Source organism: Anabrus simplex, chromosome 9 (genome assembly GCF_040414725.1).
Source record: "Anabrus simplex isolate iqAnaSimp1 chromosome 9, ASM4041472v1, whole genome shotgun sequence".
Taxonomy (NCBI): Eukaryota; Metazoa; Arthropoda; class Insecta; order Orthoptera; family Tettigoniidae; genus Anabrus; species Anabrus simplex.
The window spans coordinates 19,889,501-19,909,821 of record NC_090273.1 but is presented as its reverse complement, the minus strand read 5'-3'; the positions used below and the strand labels follow the sequence as shown (position 1 = coordinate 19,909,821).

General features: G+C 38.8%; 1 protein-coding gene across 5 annotated transcripts in view; it reads right to left on the bottom strand.

Annotated features, from left to right (window-relative positions):
* Window positions 1-20,321, bottom strand: part of LOC136880825 (E3 ubiquitin-protein ligase RNF8) — a 142,363-nt gene that overhangs the window by 82,090 nt on the left and 39,952 nt on the right. For all 5 annotated transcript variants that reach the window (XR_010860952.2, XR_010860953.2, XM_067153372.2 and 2 more), the window contains 3 exons: window positions 14,700-14,958; window positions 12,779-12,901; window positions 6,398-6,542 (listed from right to left, as the gene is read on the bottom strand). Coding sequence is in view for 3 of the 5 variants with exons in the window: in XM_067153372.2 (XP_067009473.2) it covers window positions 6,398-6,542; window positions 12,779-12,901; window positions 14,700-14,958 (527 nt within the window). In the remaining 2 variants the exon portion in view is untranslated. The remainder of the gene's footprint in view (window positions 1-6,397; window positions 6,543-12,778; window positions 12,902-14,699; window positions 14,959-20,321) is intronic.

Genomic DNA, 20,321 nt, shown 5'->3' with positions numbered 1-20,321 from the left:
ATGGTCGCACCCTACAATTTTTTTTGAAAATTTTGGTATAAAAAGTGCGACGATTATGCCGTGAAATACGGTAATTGTTATATTTTGTTAATTTTGTTATTCAGTGCTAGTTTATAAATAAATGTCAAAACCTATTGTTTTAAACATTTCTTATAATTGTCATCAGCCCTTGTATGTTGCCATTGATGCTTTCACGGCCAGTACTTGTAGACATGATGCTATACAGGCTTTTGGGCTTAGGCCGTGTCAAGAAAATAAGGTGAAATTCTTTACATTTCGCGGGGAACTGTGGCCTGTGTCCTGAGAAGAAATCTCGACTGTCCACAAGAAAGGCTTCCTAAGGTTCCATAACACTCCACACGGCCCCTCCCATGCTTTACCCCCCCCCCACCCCCCTCTCCGCGAGCAGTGTACTATACCCAAAACTATCCATTTGCCTCTCCGTGACCAAAGTCCTGAAACAGTGTTTGGTGACAACGGACTTAGCATTGGTAGTCTAGATACGTACAGAAAAACAAATTCATTATACCAATACTTGAAAATTTATTTTTTGTCATTACTGGTTCATATTATCACTGAACTCTATATCACTGACAAGTTTACGCAACGTAAACATTACTGTACCTATGCATGTTTTAAGAGATTTGAAAGAAATATGTCCTTTCTATAATAGTGCATATTTTTACGGTGTGTGTTTTTACAGATACTGTATATTTATAGTGTTATAATTTATATTGTAATTGCAGTGTGTTTGACAGACTGAAGTCTTTGTTACAAGACCAATAATTCAAGACAGATCTGACACACTGACTCCAAGTCATTTCCTGAATAGTACGACTAACTGCCCTGCCCACCAGCTCTGAACCCATGACCCAAATAACTGCTCTGTCTACCAGCTCCAAAACCATGACCAAATAGACCTGAGGAAGGTGATCAGACTCAGAGACAAACTGCAAGACGACTTCCTAAAGGTATGGAGGTATGAGTATCTTCTTGACCTTAGGAACTACCACGAAGTTTGACTTCCAAACGGACAAAACAAAGAGTGCCAAGTAGGAGATGGGCTGCTTCAGGATGACCTGCGACCTAGACATCTGTGAAAGAAGGCACAAACAACAGAAAGGAGACCAGGCAGAGCCAATACGAACCGTCATCCTTCAGATGGCCAAAGGCACGAAGATTTGTCGGCCTGTACAGCTGGTCTTCCCTCTGGAGATAGACCAAGGTGGGGAGGATGTGGAGAATGGAGAAGAGCCTCCATAATTCCTTTCTCTATGTATTTTCTTTCTACGTTTTATTTTCTGTTTGGAATGTATGTTGTTGATAGTTGACGGTCAGAATAAAAGATGGATGTGTTGTAAGATGTTGTTATCATTACAAGCAAATCATATATTCTTCTTCTTTTATGAACACATAGGATCACTTTAGTCAGTCCGTCGTTCAGGTCTCTTTGAAGGGATTGTTCGGGCTTTGCGGTCCTCCCAGTACTTCTTCAGACGCTCCGATCTTCGTGCCCTTTTCTCAGTTGAAAATATGCGTGTTGTTGGTTTGTTTTGTGTAAGGGTAAAGCGGAGGTTTGTATTCTTGAGTTTTGTATTCAATTTTATCTTATTTGTGGTGTCTTCTGTTGTAAGGCCTATTTCCTTCACATCCTCTCTTACTTCTCTGATCCATTTACATCCTGTTGTGATATTTTTTGAGACGAGATTGTGTTGTACTAGTTGTTTCAGAAGTCTCGAATCCTGCATCCTCATGATATGTCCAAAGAATCCCAGTCTCCTCTTACGCGTAGTATCTGTAATGGGTTCTAGCTCTTTGTACACGACTTTGTTAAGTATTAACCGCCACTGTCCATCTTTCTGGTATTTTTTGTTGATGCAGGTTCAAGTCATATATTATATCACGATATCCAACACTATCAATTGGATGTTTAAGGCCAGTGGCCAACAAACTGAACATCAATCCCTGTGACTATGCGGCTGATAAAGCGACCCACTCCAAAGAAAACAAAGACTCATGAAAGTCCATTTAAATCAGAGCAGGAACTTACTTTCGGTTTTTTTTTTTGGTGGGGGGGAGGGGGCAGTCGTGACGATAAAGCCAAATACCTAATCTGCAGGATCATAATTACCTGCGTAAGAAAATCATCTACTGAAAGACATTATAGCAGAAAATATTCAGAAAATTATGGTGTAATCATAGGGGAAGCCAGTTCAAAAAATGTTTGCTTTCATTTGAAGAAGAGTATCCAGATATCTCCTACCATATGGTGATTAAGCACAGGCAACATGATTTTCCAAATTTTTCGTATACGTCACGCCACTGCTGATGTTTTGGTGGAAAAAGGGTGTCTACAGCTACTTTTACATGACCCTGAATGGGTAACTGATTCAGGATTTTTAGCAGACATGATGGCTCTACTAAATGATTGAAATCTGAAGCTCCACAAAGAAAATCATCTCATCAATGACACGGTCGGTAAAATAAAGTCTTTCCAACAGAAACTTCAACTCCTTACAACAAACTTTCGGGCAAAAGAAAAACTGAACATTTTTCTGTGCTAGGTAAGAGAGATATAAATTATATTCTCTAATAAGACCCCAAGGTTTAAAAAGGACCTTATTCAAACTGTTATTACCGAGCTCGATAGCTGCAGTCGCTTAAGTGCGGCCAGTATCCAGTAATCGGGAGATCGTGGGTTCGAGCCCCACTGTCGGCAGCCCTGAAGATGGTTTTCCGTAGTTTCCCATTTTCACACCAGGCAAATGCCGGGGCTGTACCTTAATTAAGGCCACGGCCGCATCCTTCCACTTCCTAGGCAGTTCCCATCCCATCGTCGCCATAAGACCTATCTGTGTCGGTGCGACGTAAAGCAAAAAAAAAAAAAAAAAAAAAAAAAAAAAAAAAAAAATGTTATGGTTCTGTTTGACAGAATCTGTGCGGGAAGGAGCATGCTTTGAGAAGGACGTTGAGTGCTATAATCCCTTGGAAACGAGTTTAGGGACAGATTTCAGGTAAAGACCTGGTATATCACCAACTATATTTTTTTTAAAGTAGAATTTTAAGTTATTTTAACAATCTTTTACAATTTGCTTTACAATGTACCGATACAGTTAGGTCTTATAGCGACAACAGGATAGGAGAGAACTAGAAGTGGGAAGGAAGCGTCTGTGGCTTTAAGGTAGGTACAGCTCCAGCATACACAGTGTGAAAGTGGGGAAACCATGGAAAACCATCTTCAGGGCTGTCAACAGTGGGGTTCAAACCCACTATCTCCCAATGCAAATTTTTTTAAAGTGTAAAAGTGTAACATTAAATAAGAAAACATTAGTCCACAATATCTACTTATGAAAACATGTCACTTATAGGCACTTCAAAGCAATATCTTAAAAAGTAACTCTCACTTTAATTTTTTGTTTTTTGTTACAGGATATTACCGACCTGCAGCCAGTACTTGATGTGTCTGTAAAGCCCTTTTCGATCACATTTCAAAGCGTTTCCCCTTATTTGCATTTCGAATTAATAGATCTACAAAACGATGATCACTAAACAGATCTATTTTTCAATACAAAAAGTTTGCTCAAATTTTACCAGAATTTTTCAAAGGAAGATTTTCCTGAGATGCACCAAGAAGCAGCTAAGATTATTTCTCTGTTTGGTGAAAGGATTTTTTCCTGTTTTGACTTGTACGAAAACTAGATTGCGTATTCGTATTTCTGATTGTAATTTAAAGAACGCTCTCAGAATTGCTGTCAGCCGATCCCTTGTTCCCAATATTATTGGTATAATTGCAAAGAGAAAGGGAAAGAGGTGCTAGAGAAGGTAAACTGTCTGCTAAAATCCAAATTTAAAGAAGAGGTTTTCTTTGTTTGAACCTCTTTTGCACTGGTAACCTTGTCCCATCGAACTGAACGTCTCCGCCCATCGCACATGAACATTTTGCAGTGAGGAAGAAACAGCGGGGAAGGTGACCGGGGATAGGCAGAGCGAGCGAGACAAGTGTAGGGAAAGAAAGAGAGAGCACTATTGCTCAAAATCGAGAAGAGGGGGTTGAAACTGTGGGACACCTAGGGAAGTTGTCTTTTGCACCTTGCGCCGTGCAATGCTCCTGAGGCCTTACACTAGTCTTTCTACATATGGCTTGAAAGACGAGATACACAGTGGAACCTTGATTCTCCCTTTTTGGAGGGACCATTAAAATAAAACGTACAACAAGGGCAAAGGGAGAAAACTAGGAATGAATGAAAGCCATCAACAATTTGGTTAAACATCACAAAAATGAAATATGTATAATTATAATCTAACAACACTCCTAAACCAAACCAAACTACATCCCCAATGGGCCTTTGCCTGCCAAGTGACCACAGCTCAGCTCGAAGGCCTGCAGATTATGAGGTGATGCATGGTCAGTCCATGAACCCTCTCAGCCGTTATTCCTGGCTCCCCAGACTAGGGTCGCCATCTCACCAATCAATCAATACCAATCTACATTTAGGGCAGTCGCCCAGGTGGCAGATTCCCTATCTGTTATTTTCCTAGCCTTTTCTTAAATGATTTCAAAGAAATTGGAAATTTATTCAACATCTCCGTTGGTAAGTTATTCCAATCCCCAACTCCCCTTCCTATAAATGAATATTTATTAGATAGCTTCTCAAAGGTAATCACGCAGGCTGAGTGGACCTGAAACCAGCCCTTATATCCAGGTAAAAATGCCTGACCTGGCCGGGAATCGAACCTGGGCCCTTCGGATGAGAGACAGGCAAGTTAGACTGCGAAACCGGCATCAAACATTAATTACTGGTACGCGAGTTCAAAATCTTGATAATTTATATTCAGTTTGACAGGGGAAACTTCGTCAGTTTCACGTGAAAACTCCTTTCAGTTCAGCAACTTTGACTAACCAATGGCTTCGAAAAATCTAATAACACCAAGCCAAACGACAATCGACCACAAGTAGTTTTTAATTCTCCCATCTAATAAAATAAAGCACATTAGATACAAAAGTGCCCAGCATGATGGCGAAATCCCTTCTTTTCTTAATCTTCCATTGTAATTTGGTTTCTGGTTCATAGTCAGCTTCTGGAAATCTTGTACCGTGTAAATTAGGCCTACATAGATTGTTAAAAATTATGTTGAACTCGAGAATATGGTTTAGAAGGTAAGTACCGATTCTCAGAAGTTCTCAGAAACCTTATATTCAATTCTGCCCGTCACTAATCTAATCAAAATGGAAAGAGAAAAAAAATCATCAAAACTTCAGAAATTATGGTTACCCGTGACCTTGGGCTCAGCTGGAAAGCACGCTCGATGCACATGTCGGTACGAGTTGGAAATGATGCAAACCATTTACATGTAACGTGTCCAAATAAAACAACTGGGGTTTTTTAGTTTTAACACGAAAACATAAAATTCCCAGTCCTATATTAGGACCAAAACAGTAACAGGCAATCCCAAGACTTCCCATGGCTTTTTGTATGTAAGATGCAACATCTGTTCTGGTCTCTATTAACATAATCGTATACCTACGATAATAGTAAAATACTATTTGTGTTAAGGAGCAGTTTCAATTCCCGCCTGAAAGCCCAGTTACTATACAGTGCCCTGAGGAAAGTGCCGAAAACCTGTTCGGTAATACAATCAGAAGAAGTAAAAATATAAACACCTAACCCTGGACATAATGTGGATGTTTTATAAGTGAGAACATTTGACGAAACTCATTCCATCTTCAAGTAGAGTTATCGAAATGCTCTGTATCTCCTTACAATTATTGTGGCCCCTCTCCGCTTTATGATTTCCGAGATTCTCTAAACAATACCACCCGAATTCAATGCTAAGATGGACCCTTATGCTAGTTCACTGCCGATCGCTTTTCCAAGGTACCATACAGTACTTGCTCTAATTATTGCAATGACTGGACGATAACACAACGATCTATAAATATATCATAGTCGTCCTTTCGTGAGATACAGTTTATTGAAAAATGCTTGATCGAGGATTTAGCGTTGGTGGGACTGTAATTTCTGGGCGGTTGATCCAGGAAATTGTTTCTTTGAGGAACGGATAATGCAGGATTTTTATAAAGCGATTTAATTACGATGCTCGTGGGACCAAGTAATTTGAACACATAATCCGGGAAAACGCAGGTTCCGGGAACGGATAATCGAGGTTCCACTGTAGTTTGCCCAACAGAGACCTGTTTCTCTGCAACCTAGTGGAGGAAAACAGAGCATAAAAACTGACATACAGGCAGCCTAAATTGTGTCAAATCAAAATTACTATACAAAGTAGCCCTGGTTATTATTATTATTATTATTATTATTATTATTATTATTATCGACAAAATTTGAATAAATGAGTAAATAAATAAACTGATTAATTACATAAATAGCTTGCTTACTTTTAATGCTGTTCTCTATCTTGATTTTTTCCTGCCGAAGTAGCATTATCTCGTTTTCTAGCATCGACCTCATAGCTTGTTCTCTGGTGCTCACTTCATGCAGTAAATTCTTTGTTTGGGCATCCTGTTCTTCTTGCATCCTTTTCTGAAAGGAACAAGAAAGGGACAATTGCTATATTACACAAGTTTGAGTAACATCACGAGAACCTCCGCAGGTAAGAAAGGTAACAGGAGCAAAATATACGTAAGTCTAGGAAACAGGTAGACAACAGCGAATTACCATGAAAGACTGTGTGGATAGAGTACACATAAAAGAAAAACATGGGTCCAAATTTTTTGGCTGCAGTCTTAGAGCAGGATACAATCATTTTTCACTGAACCAAATGAATAATGGGTCATATAGGGATTAATTTCTTGCTTCTTTATTGTACTGTGTGCAGTTCTCTAAACGATTTTAATCATCATTTTGAAGCAGTCACCCACTCTTTTCCAGTTCGTCTTCCAGCGAGACATGGTTGAAGTTGAAACACCATATACCGCTGCTGTATTTTCCAGCAGATCTCTTATCTATTCTCTTTAAGGCTACCAAATTTTTGTCCATAAAAGCAACCACCTTCTCCCACTTCGATGGCATTCAGTTATGCATGCTCGAAACAGGGAACAAAGGAACAATGCAGCTTCCTAACTCTGCGAGGGACAGATCCTGACTGATCTTTCAAGGTAACAGTAGCTGGAAGTACGGGTCCAATAATCTTGATGCATAACAATGCAAAAGCTTTATATGGATTATTCAAAGGACTATCTTAGCAATGAAGGGGAGGAGGTGGGGGGAGGGAGGGAACCAGTCCAGATAAATAGAAAATCAGATCAATGTGGGCCAGACAAACAAGGTGCCTGTAATCAATTGGTCGTGGGAATTGTTCCAGTAGTGAAAGAACTGCAGAGATACCACACTGACAGAAAGTTCACCTGAGTATCTGCAGCGAAACAACACATGGTGAATGCAGACTTTGAGAAGAATTCAGTAAATACAGACATTTATCTGGCTTTCTTCTTAGCCTACACTTCCAACGTTAAGACTTAAGATCTGTCAACATGGCCCATCAATGATTGTTGATGTCCACCCTCGTTATGAAGCTGGGAAGCAAAAATGAACTCGTCTTGGGCTGAGAATAAATGGATGCAGAAGAACTGGAGCTTGTTTATTTGAATATGTGGAATCCTTATTTCTTTTGTGTTTCATCATCATCATCATCATCATCATCATCAAATTCTTCATTCGAAGCCCAAGTGGGTCGGGATGTTAATGCCACCTATCCAGTTTCCTGTATCCGACCTCCACTGCATTCCAATACAGGTTCCTTATGCTGTTCTTGATTGAGTCCAACCACCTTAGTTTGGGTCTCTCATTATTATTTGAATATATTACAGTAAAATTTACTTCACTAACACACTTTAATTAACAACACAAAGACTTTGGTTAAACAGATTTCTTAACTACAGACTGAGTTATGATAAACATGAAGACATATTATATGCCTGCTCTTGTAACAGTTAAATACTACTTACTTCCACACCCTAGCGGTGCTCTGTCATGACAAACAACTGACATGGCCGTGGTCCAGCATAGACTATGTTCAGCAGTGGATGAAGATCATAAATGGATGGCCACATGCCAAATCAAACTAAGTGCTAAAAGAAACGTTCTCAGAATTTAAGACTTAAATTTTAAATTCTACTATAGACTCTTGATTCTAATATTCTGTGGCGACAATTTACAGTTAATCACGAAGTTTATACAAGGAGTAATTTTAATAAAGGTTTGTAATTTACAGTTATACATTTCTCTTTAAACTTTTGGGAACCATAGCACCTTTCTGTTCTGAATTATGTTCCTTATTTCACATTTTGGGGGATATGTTCAATTTTGTCAAACAAAATACATTTGGTTTATTTTAGAATACAAACGCATTTCTTCTTGATTCACACTTAGACTTTACAAAGAAAATGAATGAACAAACACAAATGAAAAAAAAAAAAACAACCATCACCTGATATGCTGGCAGGCCATACATCGGTAGACTTTTCATACCTTTAAGCCTGTCTTCACTTGGAAATCTCATCGCTGGGTAGAATGCTAGAAGATGAAGTTCGCCTAAGTTTATTGGTTTAATGAATTTCAGTGAAAAGTATTCATAGTCCTCATTATGAGCATACTGCTATTCCATTATGCAAGGTTTTCCTTTTGTAAACTTCCTTCTTTGGTCTTAAGCGATTCAACTTTGTCATTTGAGTCACTCTTTTACAGTTAACAAGATGTTGGTGCAGAATTGAAGTAGACTTCAAATCTTTTTCCACTACACATATTTCAAAGGTAATCTTCCTTATTCTTGCACTTGAAATTATGCCATGGGATGTGATGGAACATAGACTTCCAAGTGATACTTTTCTCAATATGACTCCTAATAAGCTGTCATTTCGTAGGTAAGAATGTCCTGGTTCAGTGAACTTGGGCATAACTTCTTTAATGCTTATCTCCGGAGTCTGTACCACAAACATCCAGAAACAAGTCATCTTGAAATTTCTTTTGTGACCACTGCAGCTAAATTGAAATAATAAATATGGTAGTTCAACCTATTCAATACAAGTAAATAAGAGATGTAGAGATTACATTCTTATTTAATTAAAAGTGGAAATGGTACTGGTTTTGACCCCAGTCTGGGTCATCATCAGCCGATTATAACTCGAAAAACAATGCATAAGTAAGAAAGAAGTTAACCGTCAAGTTCACACAATATCAGTCGAAGAGGCGATATAAATATGACGGGGGTAGGCACTGTTAAATTCAGACAAAGTGGAATGCAAGCCACTTAAAAGAAGTAAGTCATGCGTAATCTTCCGAGCATCAGCACGGCACACGCAATGTTTGGCACTGTCTCACATGTTCATGAAAAGCAGAGAACAGTTAAATGAGTCAGACTGCATACACCGTCAGGCAGAAAGTCACAACACAAACAATCCAAATATGAAGGTCTAAAGTCATGAAGAAGCCGAAGATGAGTAGCTCAACCGAAGTAACCTGCAAGCTCCAGAAGATCGGCACGGTGTTTACAACGTCAAGTGCTGTAGTTTCATATGCTGACGGAGATTGAAGGATAGATTAATGATCAAGTATTTGCTTCGTTCACGAAAATGTACCTATATATATACTTATAATACGATTCAATGTAACTGAATACGTAATTATGATCTTGAAGATTTTTAGAACAGTTGAAGTGAAAAAACAATAGTGAATAGAAAATATGGTAAAAAGAGCAATACCGCAAACAAATGAAAACGTGTATGCACAGTGCGCTATTTCTTGAATATAAAAAAAATTCAGGTCGTGATTGAAGTGGTCAAAGTTGGCGGACGCAAGGCACGAGTTTAAATTTGAAAGTGAGGGCCCAAAATGAAAGTGGCAATGCAGTTTTTTGTTTTTTTAGGGGTGAAAAGAAAAATAGGATAAATTAATAAAGAAAGAAGATTAGTGGATAAGAAAATATTAAAAGGGTTTAGAGTTGAGAGGTGGTGAGAAAGGATACGATAGGGATGAAGGAGGGGTAGTTTAGGGTGGGTTAGGAGTGTGGGTTACTGGAGGTAGAAAATGTGGGTAGGAACTTTGTAAGGCATGGAAAATTGAATTCAGGTTTTGAAATTTAGAATTCTTGAGAAGAAGAATTAGGAAGTCAAATAGGATGTTGGGTTTTTCAGAAATGTCGTTTAAGTTGAAATTGGGGTTGAAGTATTGGTCAAGGTGAATAAAACAATTTTCAGTAGTGTTTAAGAGGGGGCCTTTGTTAATGATTTTAAGTATTTTCATGTCTTTTTCAATATTGGTGAAATTGTGCTTGGAGTCATGTATGTGTTGTCCTATGGCGGAGAATCTGTTGTATTTAATGGCGTTGATATGTTCGGAGTATCTGATGTTGAAGTTGCGGCCAGTCTTACTGATGTACGAGGAGCTGCAGTTGTTACATTAGAATCTGTATACTCCAGATTTTGAAAAAGCATTAGATTTATTTAGTGATTTAGAGTTGTGTAATATATCAACATTTCTGTTATTGGTTCTAAAGGAAATTTTCATGTTATGTTTTTTAAGAACATTAGTTATTTTATAAGCTTCCTGAGTGAAAGTGGAAAATGCAGTGGGTTTGGTTTTGTCTTTAGATAAAGTAGTTTTAGGACGGTGTTTGAATTTGTTGATGATACGGTTTATGAAGAGATGTTATAGCCATTGAATTTAGCGATGTTACGGATGGTGTTTAATTCATTATTTAAATCTTTTTTAGACATAGGGGTGTTGAAGGCACCCCGCCGATCTTCTGGAGCTTGCATGTTACTTTGGTTGAGCTGCTCGTCTTCGGCTTCTTCATGACTTTAGATCTTCATATTTGGAATGTTTGTGTTGTGACTTTCTGCCTGACTGTGTATGCAGTCTGGCTCATTTAACTGTTCTCTGCTTTTCGTGAACATTGTGAGACAGTGCCAAACATTGCGTGTGCCGTGCTGATGCTCGGAAGATTACGCATTACTTCTTTTAAGTGACTTACATTCCACTTTGTCTGAATTTAACAGTGCCTACCCCCGTCATTTTTATATCGCCTCTTCAACTGATATTGTGTGAACTTGACCGTTAACTTCTTTCTTACTTATGCATTGTTTTTCGAGTTATAATCAGCTGATGATGACCCAGACTGGGGTCGAAACCGGTACCATTTCCACTTTTAATTAAATAAGAATGTAATCTCTACATCTCTTATTTACTTGTATTGAATAGGTTGAACTACCATATTTATTATTTCAATTTAACTGTTATGCTTTTCAATACGGAACAATGAAATTTTTATCTTTAAACCACTGCACCTGTCAACTGTGTTAGATTTATGACTCTTCTGGTATTTTAAGATGCAAGAAACTATCTTTAGTACAGCTCTCGATGACAAACTTTCATTCCATAGAGGCATCGTTCTTATTAGAGCAAAAGTCGTGGATTGCTACACTGAAACAAGAAACCTGACTTTTGTAGTAGACCTCATTAATGGTTAGGTGAGGTAAAGGCATTACCTTCCGCGTGTTGAATGATAACACGTTGGGTCCACTGTCAGATTTACTCATCAACTCATCATTCTTCATAATCTGCTTTCAGTGATGACGTTCTAGCTTTCCCTTCAACTGTGTCACATCATCAGGAAGATTACAGCCTTCTGCTGACTAATTTTAAACTTTTACAAAATTACATGTGTGGCATGTATCCCTTTTATTGGGGAGGATGGAAGCTTTAACTGAAGTCATATCTGAAGACACTCTGATACAGCAACTGACAAGGCATCATCTGAACACAATTTTTCATGTTTAATTCTCTCACAAAATAACCTGTACATTAAATTAAAATTCAGATAAGTAGAGTAAAAGTCCGCTACAGCGAGAAATCATAATGGTGAAACATTTACTCGCTATAGCGGATTGTCGTTATGTCAGATTTTTTGTAAAAGTCTGGTAAAAACCTCGCACATGTTAAGATCGGTATGCAACGGCAATCAGTTTGTTCAACACCTGCGTTTTCGCATATTTTCATACTGTGGTTTACTCATTAGTTATTTTTTAAATTCTGAGACAACATGAAAGTGTATGTTCAATTTCATTCTGAAAATATTGGAGTTAGTATCACTTCAGTGGCTTATGTGGCAAACTTTTCAGTTTTCTTATTCAAACAGCATCACCTAACCTAACCTAACCTCATACAAATCATGAAAACCTATTTCAAGCACCAGTAGAGTAATAACTTTTTTGCTATAAATTTGCATGGGAATAGTCTTTCCGGAATTTAACCCGACGTGAGAAAATACAGTGAAACCTCATTAATGCGTTTGACATTCTGGCGATTTCTCGCTTAGCACCTCATAAATTCAAAGTCCCAATTCTCGTCGTATTAAACCTATATCAAAATACGCCAATTATCACGTCACAAATGTTCACTATTACGCTTAGTATGATCACATTTTTTCTAGCCCTGAAAATGTTCTTTGTCGTCCCTTGTGAAAGGACCGTGATTTCCAATGCAGATCAGAGCCCTCGCAACAAGAAGCACATCTGGGAATGTTGCGCGAAAATGGGAAATGGCCTTGAATAGTTGTTTTTACAAAATACGATAATGTTTTACTACAAATGCACAGTCAAATTTTCAATCCATATAATATATGTGCATTTTTCCTCATTATGGATGAAAAATAATTCGCCTTAGGTGCCCATGTAAGAGAGGTTATATTGTGAAATTGGTACAGACAGTGAGCAGCCTGGTAGAATGAATGAAAATCAAATCAATAGCAAACATCGCCTTACCAAGTCGCGCAATCTCTCTTCTTCTTTCTCTTTCAGCATCTTGCACATCTCCATTTCAGCCCTCTCTTTTTCATTCAAGCGATCCTGCATCTCTTTCAACTTCTGTTCCAGCTTTTCTCTCTCCTGCAACAAAACCATCAATGAAACACGGTGATCAGATGTAACAACTCATTAAAAAATTCTTAAATTTTAAGCAATTATTTCCATTTTAAACCATTTCTGGTTTGCCTAAAACAGAATTCAATTTGCTTTATGTCGCACTGACACAGATAGGTCTTAGGACGATGATGGGATAGGAAAGTGCTAGGAGTGGAAAGGAAGTGAACGTGGCCTTAATTAAGGTACAACCCCAGCATTGGTCTCGTATGAAAATGAGAAATAATGGTAAACAATCTTCAGAACTGCCAAAAGTAGTGGTTGAACCCACTAGAATGCAAGCTGAAAGCTATGTAAACCAAATCGCTTGATATAGAATATGTGTATCTATGCCAGGTAGTTTCATTTCATAACAGGCAAAACACAGAGAACACGGAATGCTTGGCGTTATTATTGGTGACTAAGTTTTATCCCCAAAAATTATTTTCCTGTAAACATTAAAAGGGACATTTCAACTTGTGTACACAGCCTGTTCTTGCGGATGGTGCTCAGACTTGGTCTCTAACAGTGAGACAAACTGAACGTCTGCCAGACAAAAATTGAAAGAAGTTTGCAAGGACTGAAATCAGATACAAAACCAGAGTAAAAGATATTGAAATGGATGGTAATTGAATGGTACCCCAGTGTTGGACAGCAAAGCAAGCAATGCCATCCAACTAGGTGGTCTGATGTCCTGAAATTGCACATAACAGAGGAATTTGGAAGAAGTTGGGGGAGGCCTTTGCCCCAGGAGGGGATTGAATGGATTAGAACAGAACAAAACATGTTTGGTTGAGTGTTCACTTATGCGGAAACATCATCATCCAATCTGTAGTAACAGAATTTACGGCCAATGTGGGTGAGAACTTAATAAAACTAATGCTTATGCCCGACAAGCCAGAAGGGTCAATCAGTTCCCTGAGACTCATGGCACTGAATGGAGCAGTATATTCTGCGGACATGAACTGTGTTAAACACGCATGGCATGAACTTTTAGAGTGCAATTGTCCACCATCCTAATGCTCCAGCTAACATTCACGAACAGACTGAAGGTGCTATTCGAGAGTGGGATAATCTGCTCCAAAACAAGTTAGATTCCTGAGTATACCTCATTGTGTTCAAGCATGACTCGGGGTCTAAGATGGTTATACATGGTAATGATCTGTCACACACTGAACAATAATGTTTTGTTCAACTTCATGCTCTTGGTGTGTGCATTGTTTCTGCAAAGCTGACTGCATGCTGTGGTTCTTTGTAGGTACCCTTCATAATGCACGACGTTCAAACACACAGCAAAATAAAAGGTGCACTAAACCAGAATAAGCTCTTTTTAAGCATTGGATAAGATAAATTAAGTTATACAGTATGTAGGAAAGATACTGTCTAATAATAACAGGCTGTGAAAAAGCAGATCAGTACATTTTAAGTTGGGATTGGAACTAGCTTCTAATGCGCAATTTTCATCCAGATTTAAATGGAGCAAGTAATGTTATGTTTTAAACTAATGCATCAAAAATGGCTTCCACAATGTCGAAAATCAACCCACTTTCTACAGTGTTTAGTGGCCATGAAACACCAATATCTGATAAATTATGGTCAAGTTGAACCTGGATGCAAATTACGAGTTAGAGGGTTGGTTTCTAACTGCATCCTGAAGGTCCGAACCCCTTTATCGTGGTCCTATACGCTGCATACGAAAAAATATCAATGTACTCCATTAGTTATGACAATATGACAAGTAGTAAATAAGCAACTTCCTTTTACTAAGACAGTGAATCAATCAAACCTCTTGCATTCTCTTCTGGGCCAATTCTTTCTCGTCTGCCATCCTGGTCTCTAGCTCCTGTTTCTCTTGCTGAATCTTCTCCTGCTGACTACACAACTCATCCTGTAGTTTAGTAGTATCAGCTTCATACTTCTTTTCCAAATTTTCTATTTGGTTTTTTAAATTCATTTCAGCCTCCAACTTCTCTTGTTGCAGTATCAATCTTTGAGATTCTAACTTTCCTAACGTCTCTTCTAACTGTTTCTGATCATTCTGTAACCTGAAACAGAAGGTAAGTCGTGTTTAACAGTATTCAATACATATTCAGGTATTTGTAGTTAAAAGGTTTTCGAACTGCCACCAATGTGTGTGATAACAGATGAGGCAAGCCACTTAACAAGCACACTAATTACCAAATATCTATTTATAGTAAGAGATGAGCCTCTACAACATCAAGTTGCTATACACAGGGTAATTTTTTTTTTTTCAGCTCTGTGTGTGTCCTGGGAGCTACACAGAAAGGCGATAGCACAGCTGGGCGACTCATTTGCCGAGAGATATATTGGTTCATGTCTGGCTGATGTGTCTAAGGCAGTAGGAATTAAGCGATAAGTCCCACGTCTTCACCACAATAGTTCAGTGTGTTAGCTTTGAAACAGCGTAGTTTCTGCATGAATACAACAGTTATCGTGTGTTTATTGAGTGATGTATACAGTAGAACAGCGTGTATTTATTGTGTTGTGGAATGCAAAGCTTTCTTCTGTTAGAGAGTACAGCTTTCGATTCATTCACAAATTTCCTGGCATCCTCCCTCCCTATAGAAATACACTACATAATTTAGTGAAGAATTTTCGCACCACCGAGTCATTTCTTAACAAGAAAACATGCAGGAGACAAACTGTTTTTAACAGAGGGAAAGCTTGATAAAATAGGAGCTCTCTCGGAAGGAAATCCAACAAAATTCCTGTCGCGACTTGCCGTACAAGCTAATGTGTCATTATCTTCTGCCTACAGAGCAACAAAACTGTTAAAAGCTAAACTGCATAAACCCACCACTGCCCAACATTTAAGAGGACCCGACAGTTTCACTAGAGTTCCGTACTGTAACTGGTTACTTCAGTCCTTTCACAATGGGTATTTTGACCCAGAACTTTTTTTTTGTGATGTGGCATGGCTGCACTTAAGTGGCTATGTAAATAGTCAAAATAATCTCTACTAGTGTGCAGAAATCCCAACAGCTGCGTAATAAGTGCTCACAGAATTATAGAGCCTATATTTTTCTGTGAAACAAATGCTGATCAATATATAGACCTCATTCTCAGACCATACTTTTAAGAACTGACGGAAGAAGGAGGGAGTAATGGTTACTTTATGCAAGATAATGCGACAGCACACACTGCTAATCGGTCTATGGAGGTAATACAGGAAGTTCTCAATGATCGTGTGGTGTGGTTAATTATCCCCCTAGATCTCCTCATTTAAATCCCTGCGATTATTACCTGGGGGAGATACTGAAGGGAAAAGTGTATGTGGACAACCCTCACACAAGAGAACTACAAGAGAACATTGCACAATTTATTTCAAACATCACACAGGCTGAGATTCGCCGAGTGTCTGCAAATGTGTTTACGAGGTGTCAGACGTGTTTGACAGCTGAGGGACAACATTTTAAACATAAAATGTAATGCCAGGTAGGTTTTAGACTAACAATTCCACTAGAAACAGCTTTCTATAAATGTGAATTGCCACAAAGTAGTGGGGAGGAAAAGTGTACGTTGCACTGGCTAGCGACCGAGTGTGACTACGCCAGCCGTGCTCCGAGTAGTGCTGCGACCAAAGTTAAAAGAAAAAGACCCTGCACATAAATTGAAAAGATATCAGTTCAGAAACCGTGAATGCCCACAAGGATCCTCAAACGTTACAATTTAGACGATACCCAAAAATGTGAAGAATATTTGAAGGAAGAAAACACTAAACTATGATCATTAATTTAAGAGTATCATAAGCAGGGATTTAAAATAGCCACACTGAATCTTTTAAAATGACCGCTAATTTTTTCCAGTGTCATGTGCTTATTCCAAGCTTTTACAGGATTTTTCACGTATGCCTGGGTACACTGCTTTTGCTTTCAAATAGCAGACCCATCAATAATAATAATAATAATAATAATAATAATAATAATAATAATAATAATAATAATAATAATAATGTTATTTGCTTTACATCTCACTAACTACTTTTACGGTTTTCGGAAATGCCAAGGTGCTGGAATTTAGTTCCGCAGGAGTACTTTTACGTGCCAGTAAATCTACTGTCATGAGGCTGATTTATTTGAGCACCAGACTGAGCCAGGATTGAACGTGCCAAATTGGAGTCAGAAGGCCAGCGCCTCAACCATCTGAGCCACTCATCCTGGCAGACCCATCACTGATCAGTTTTCTGGGTGAATGTTACGTCTCTCACTCAGATATGGGATGCATGGTTCATAAATGCTTTTCTTTTCCTGGTCAACTTCCTTGGTCTGGTATAAGTCTCTTTCGAACCGGATGTTTGGATCAAGAATAACAGCTGTCCAAGTCTGCTGGTGGATGGCAACAATAACTGCTCTTGTGTTGAAGAAAATTATATTAAAAATAAAAGAAGACCACAATACCAAGAAGCCAAAGCAGAAGTGCAGAGAACAAGTTGGATACTGAAGAACCAACAGTGGACAGGATAATGAATCTAGCCCAAAGCAGCAATACAGAACTAGAGCTCAAAACTATCCATGACCCATCAGCTCAAGGCTTAAACCCTCTGTCATCTGAGGATGACACTAGACTTCTCAAAGACAACTCTTCCATTCACTCTTGTTGAGGAGAGCTGAGGAACTATGTAACAAAGATTCATACTTTGACGAGAACATTTTCACAATTACTCCCCAAAAACCTATTCAGGTGAAGTGCCTTCTCTTCAAGAGGAAGTAGCAATCTGACACCTCAAGAACAACAAAACTTTGACTCAGACCCAATTTCTGCTGAATTTTTTAAAGGTGGCAGCAATATATTAGCTAAACACAGACATATGCTTAAAATCAAAATTTGGGATGCAAACTGTTCTTACTGGCTTACAAAATGCTTTGTCAATTGATAAGGCTCAATGTGCAACTCTCACAGAATATCACTACTTTCTATTGTTGGAAGAACTTTAACCATCAACAACCACTTGCAGAAGACTCCATACCAGAAGCTCAGAAGACAAATGCAAGAAAAATTTTAAGAACAAAACAAGCCTCTTTACATAGCATTCAAGGTTCTTGTCAGACTTTGTAAACAGAGAAACACTTTTGAGAGTCTTAACTTTAACTGAGTGTCCACTATAAGGAAACTGGCACGACCTCGTGTTTACAGTGCACTATGCACAAACTGTATTATGCACCCATATTGACTTACGCAGCCGAGACCTAGACAATGACAAGTGCAGAGAAGAATAGAACTCAAGCAAGCGAAATGAGATATCTAACATGATGTTGGAAAAGAAGTCTGATTAGAAAGTCTAAGTGAGAGAATTTATAGGAATAAACTAAGATGGTTTGGAGGAGAAATGACTAACAGAACAGATGAAGATAAAGTTCGAGGGAAATAGACCGAGAGGAAGATCTAAAACAAGGTGGATCGGTTCAATAAAAAGGAGTGCGAAGAGAAGAAACTTGGACTGGGACAAAATGATGGGACAGGAATGTGGAGAGCCTGGCAGGTGCTTGGTATGGGAAAAGACAGAGGATGATGATGAAGTCTCCTAGTATGGGCTACATCAAATCTGTTGCTTTCATCGACCTGTCTCACCCTTGCTTTGACAATATGAAAGCGACTGAGGTACAAGCGATGCTATTAATATCATTCTTTATGCAGTCAGTCCGTAATGAATTGTGTGAAAATGTCATTCATATGGTTGGTGCATTTCAGTGAGATTGGCAGACTGATATGTAATAGCAACTTCTGGCTAGGTGAGGAAAGCAACAGAAAACTACCTCATTCCTCATTTCCCTAGTATGCCTCTTCAACAGTGACATCATTGATGGCAGCTGATAGTGGAGCTGTTGAGGATCAGACCAAACTGACGCTTCAAAGCGTCCAGAGCCCTATATTTCTAAAGCTACACAGAAATGTGCGGCTTGGCGACTGATGCTTGTGGTTAAGCCAGCACTGCAGGAAGGTTACCTTTAGAACAATTTACAGCGTGCGGTTCCATTGTTGAACAATTAGGTGACCATCAGTATTGCTTCGAAATGCAGAAGAACAGGTCAGAACCCGGTCTGTCTCATCCTAAGAAAAAGAAGTATGAGAGACAATTTCATACTAATGAAGATTTAATTAAAATGTTAGAGGTTTTTGACAGCAAATCTGATATATTGTCAGGCAGTGAGGACGATGAGTGGAGGAATTCTGATAGCGAAAGTGACAACAGTGTGCTGAATGAAGACAAGTGTTGAAAAAATTTTGTCACAATTTGGGACAAACAGATGTTTATTTACAATAATGTGCTCTCTGATCCATCATGTTGTGCATTGTTATACAAATAATTAGTACAAAAGAAAAGTATTGCTTGACGCTTTAAAGCGCCCGATGGCACACTAATCCGAAACATGGCCTGAAGTGCCACTGACGCCTTAAAGCGTCAAAAAATATTGTTTTAAATGAGTAATATTTACTTTTTTAACTCAATGGACATGTTTCTGATAATATTTAGTGCCATTTATTAGGACTGAAAAAAGCCTCCGTGGCTCAGGCAGCAGTGTTTCGGCCTCTCACTGCTGGATTCCGTGGTTCAAATCCCGGTCACTCCATGTGAGATTTGTGCTGGACAAAGTGGCGGCGGGACAGGTTTTTCTCCGGGTACTCCGGTTTTCCCTGTCAACTTTCATTTCAGCAACACTCTCCAATATTATTTCCGAAGGGGATTTGAAAAGTCCATGCAAAGACCGAGGGATGGCACCACCGGCGCATATCGAGATCATGTTTAGTTGGTAGCATCTCTTGAATGAACGCACACCAAGTTTCAGCCATATTGGTATATTTCTTTGTGTTTGGCATCTGTGTGAATCAAGGAAGTTGAGTGATTTTCAAGAAAAGGACGAAAAAGAATTTTGTGTGGTGATCAAACATTACTTTATGAAAGACGAAAATGCCTCAGGAGACTAAAGAGAAGCCTGATAAACATTATGGTGTGATTAGAACAGTTTATAAGTGGTTTCAAAATTTTCATACTGGCCATATGGGCACAAATGACGCTGAACGTTCTTGACGGCCTGTGGAGGTTACGACTCCAGAAATCACTGATCAAATCCATGATATGGTGACGAATGACAGAAGAGTTAAGGGGTGTGAGATTGCTAGTGCTGTGGGCATCTCGACTGAACGGGTACATAATATTTTGCATAAACATTTGGACATGAAAAAGCTCCGCAAGATGGGTGCCGCGATTGCTCACGCTTGACCAAAAACGGAATCATGTGAAGTGTTGCAAGGATGGTTTGCAGCTGTTCCAGAAGAATCCGGATCACTTTAAGCGTCGTTTCATCACTGTGGATGAAACATGGATACATTACTATACTCCTGAGACCAAGCAACAATCTAAACAATGGGTTACCAAGGAGGAATCTGC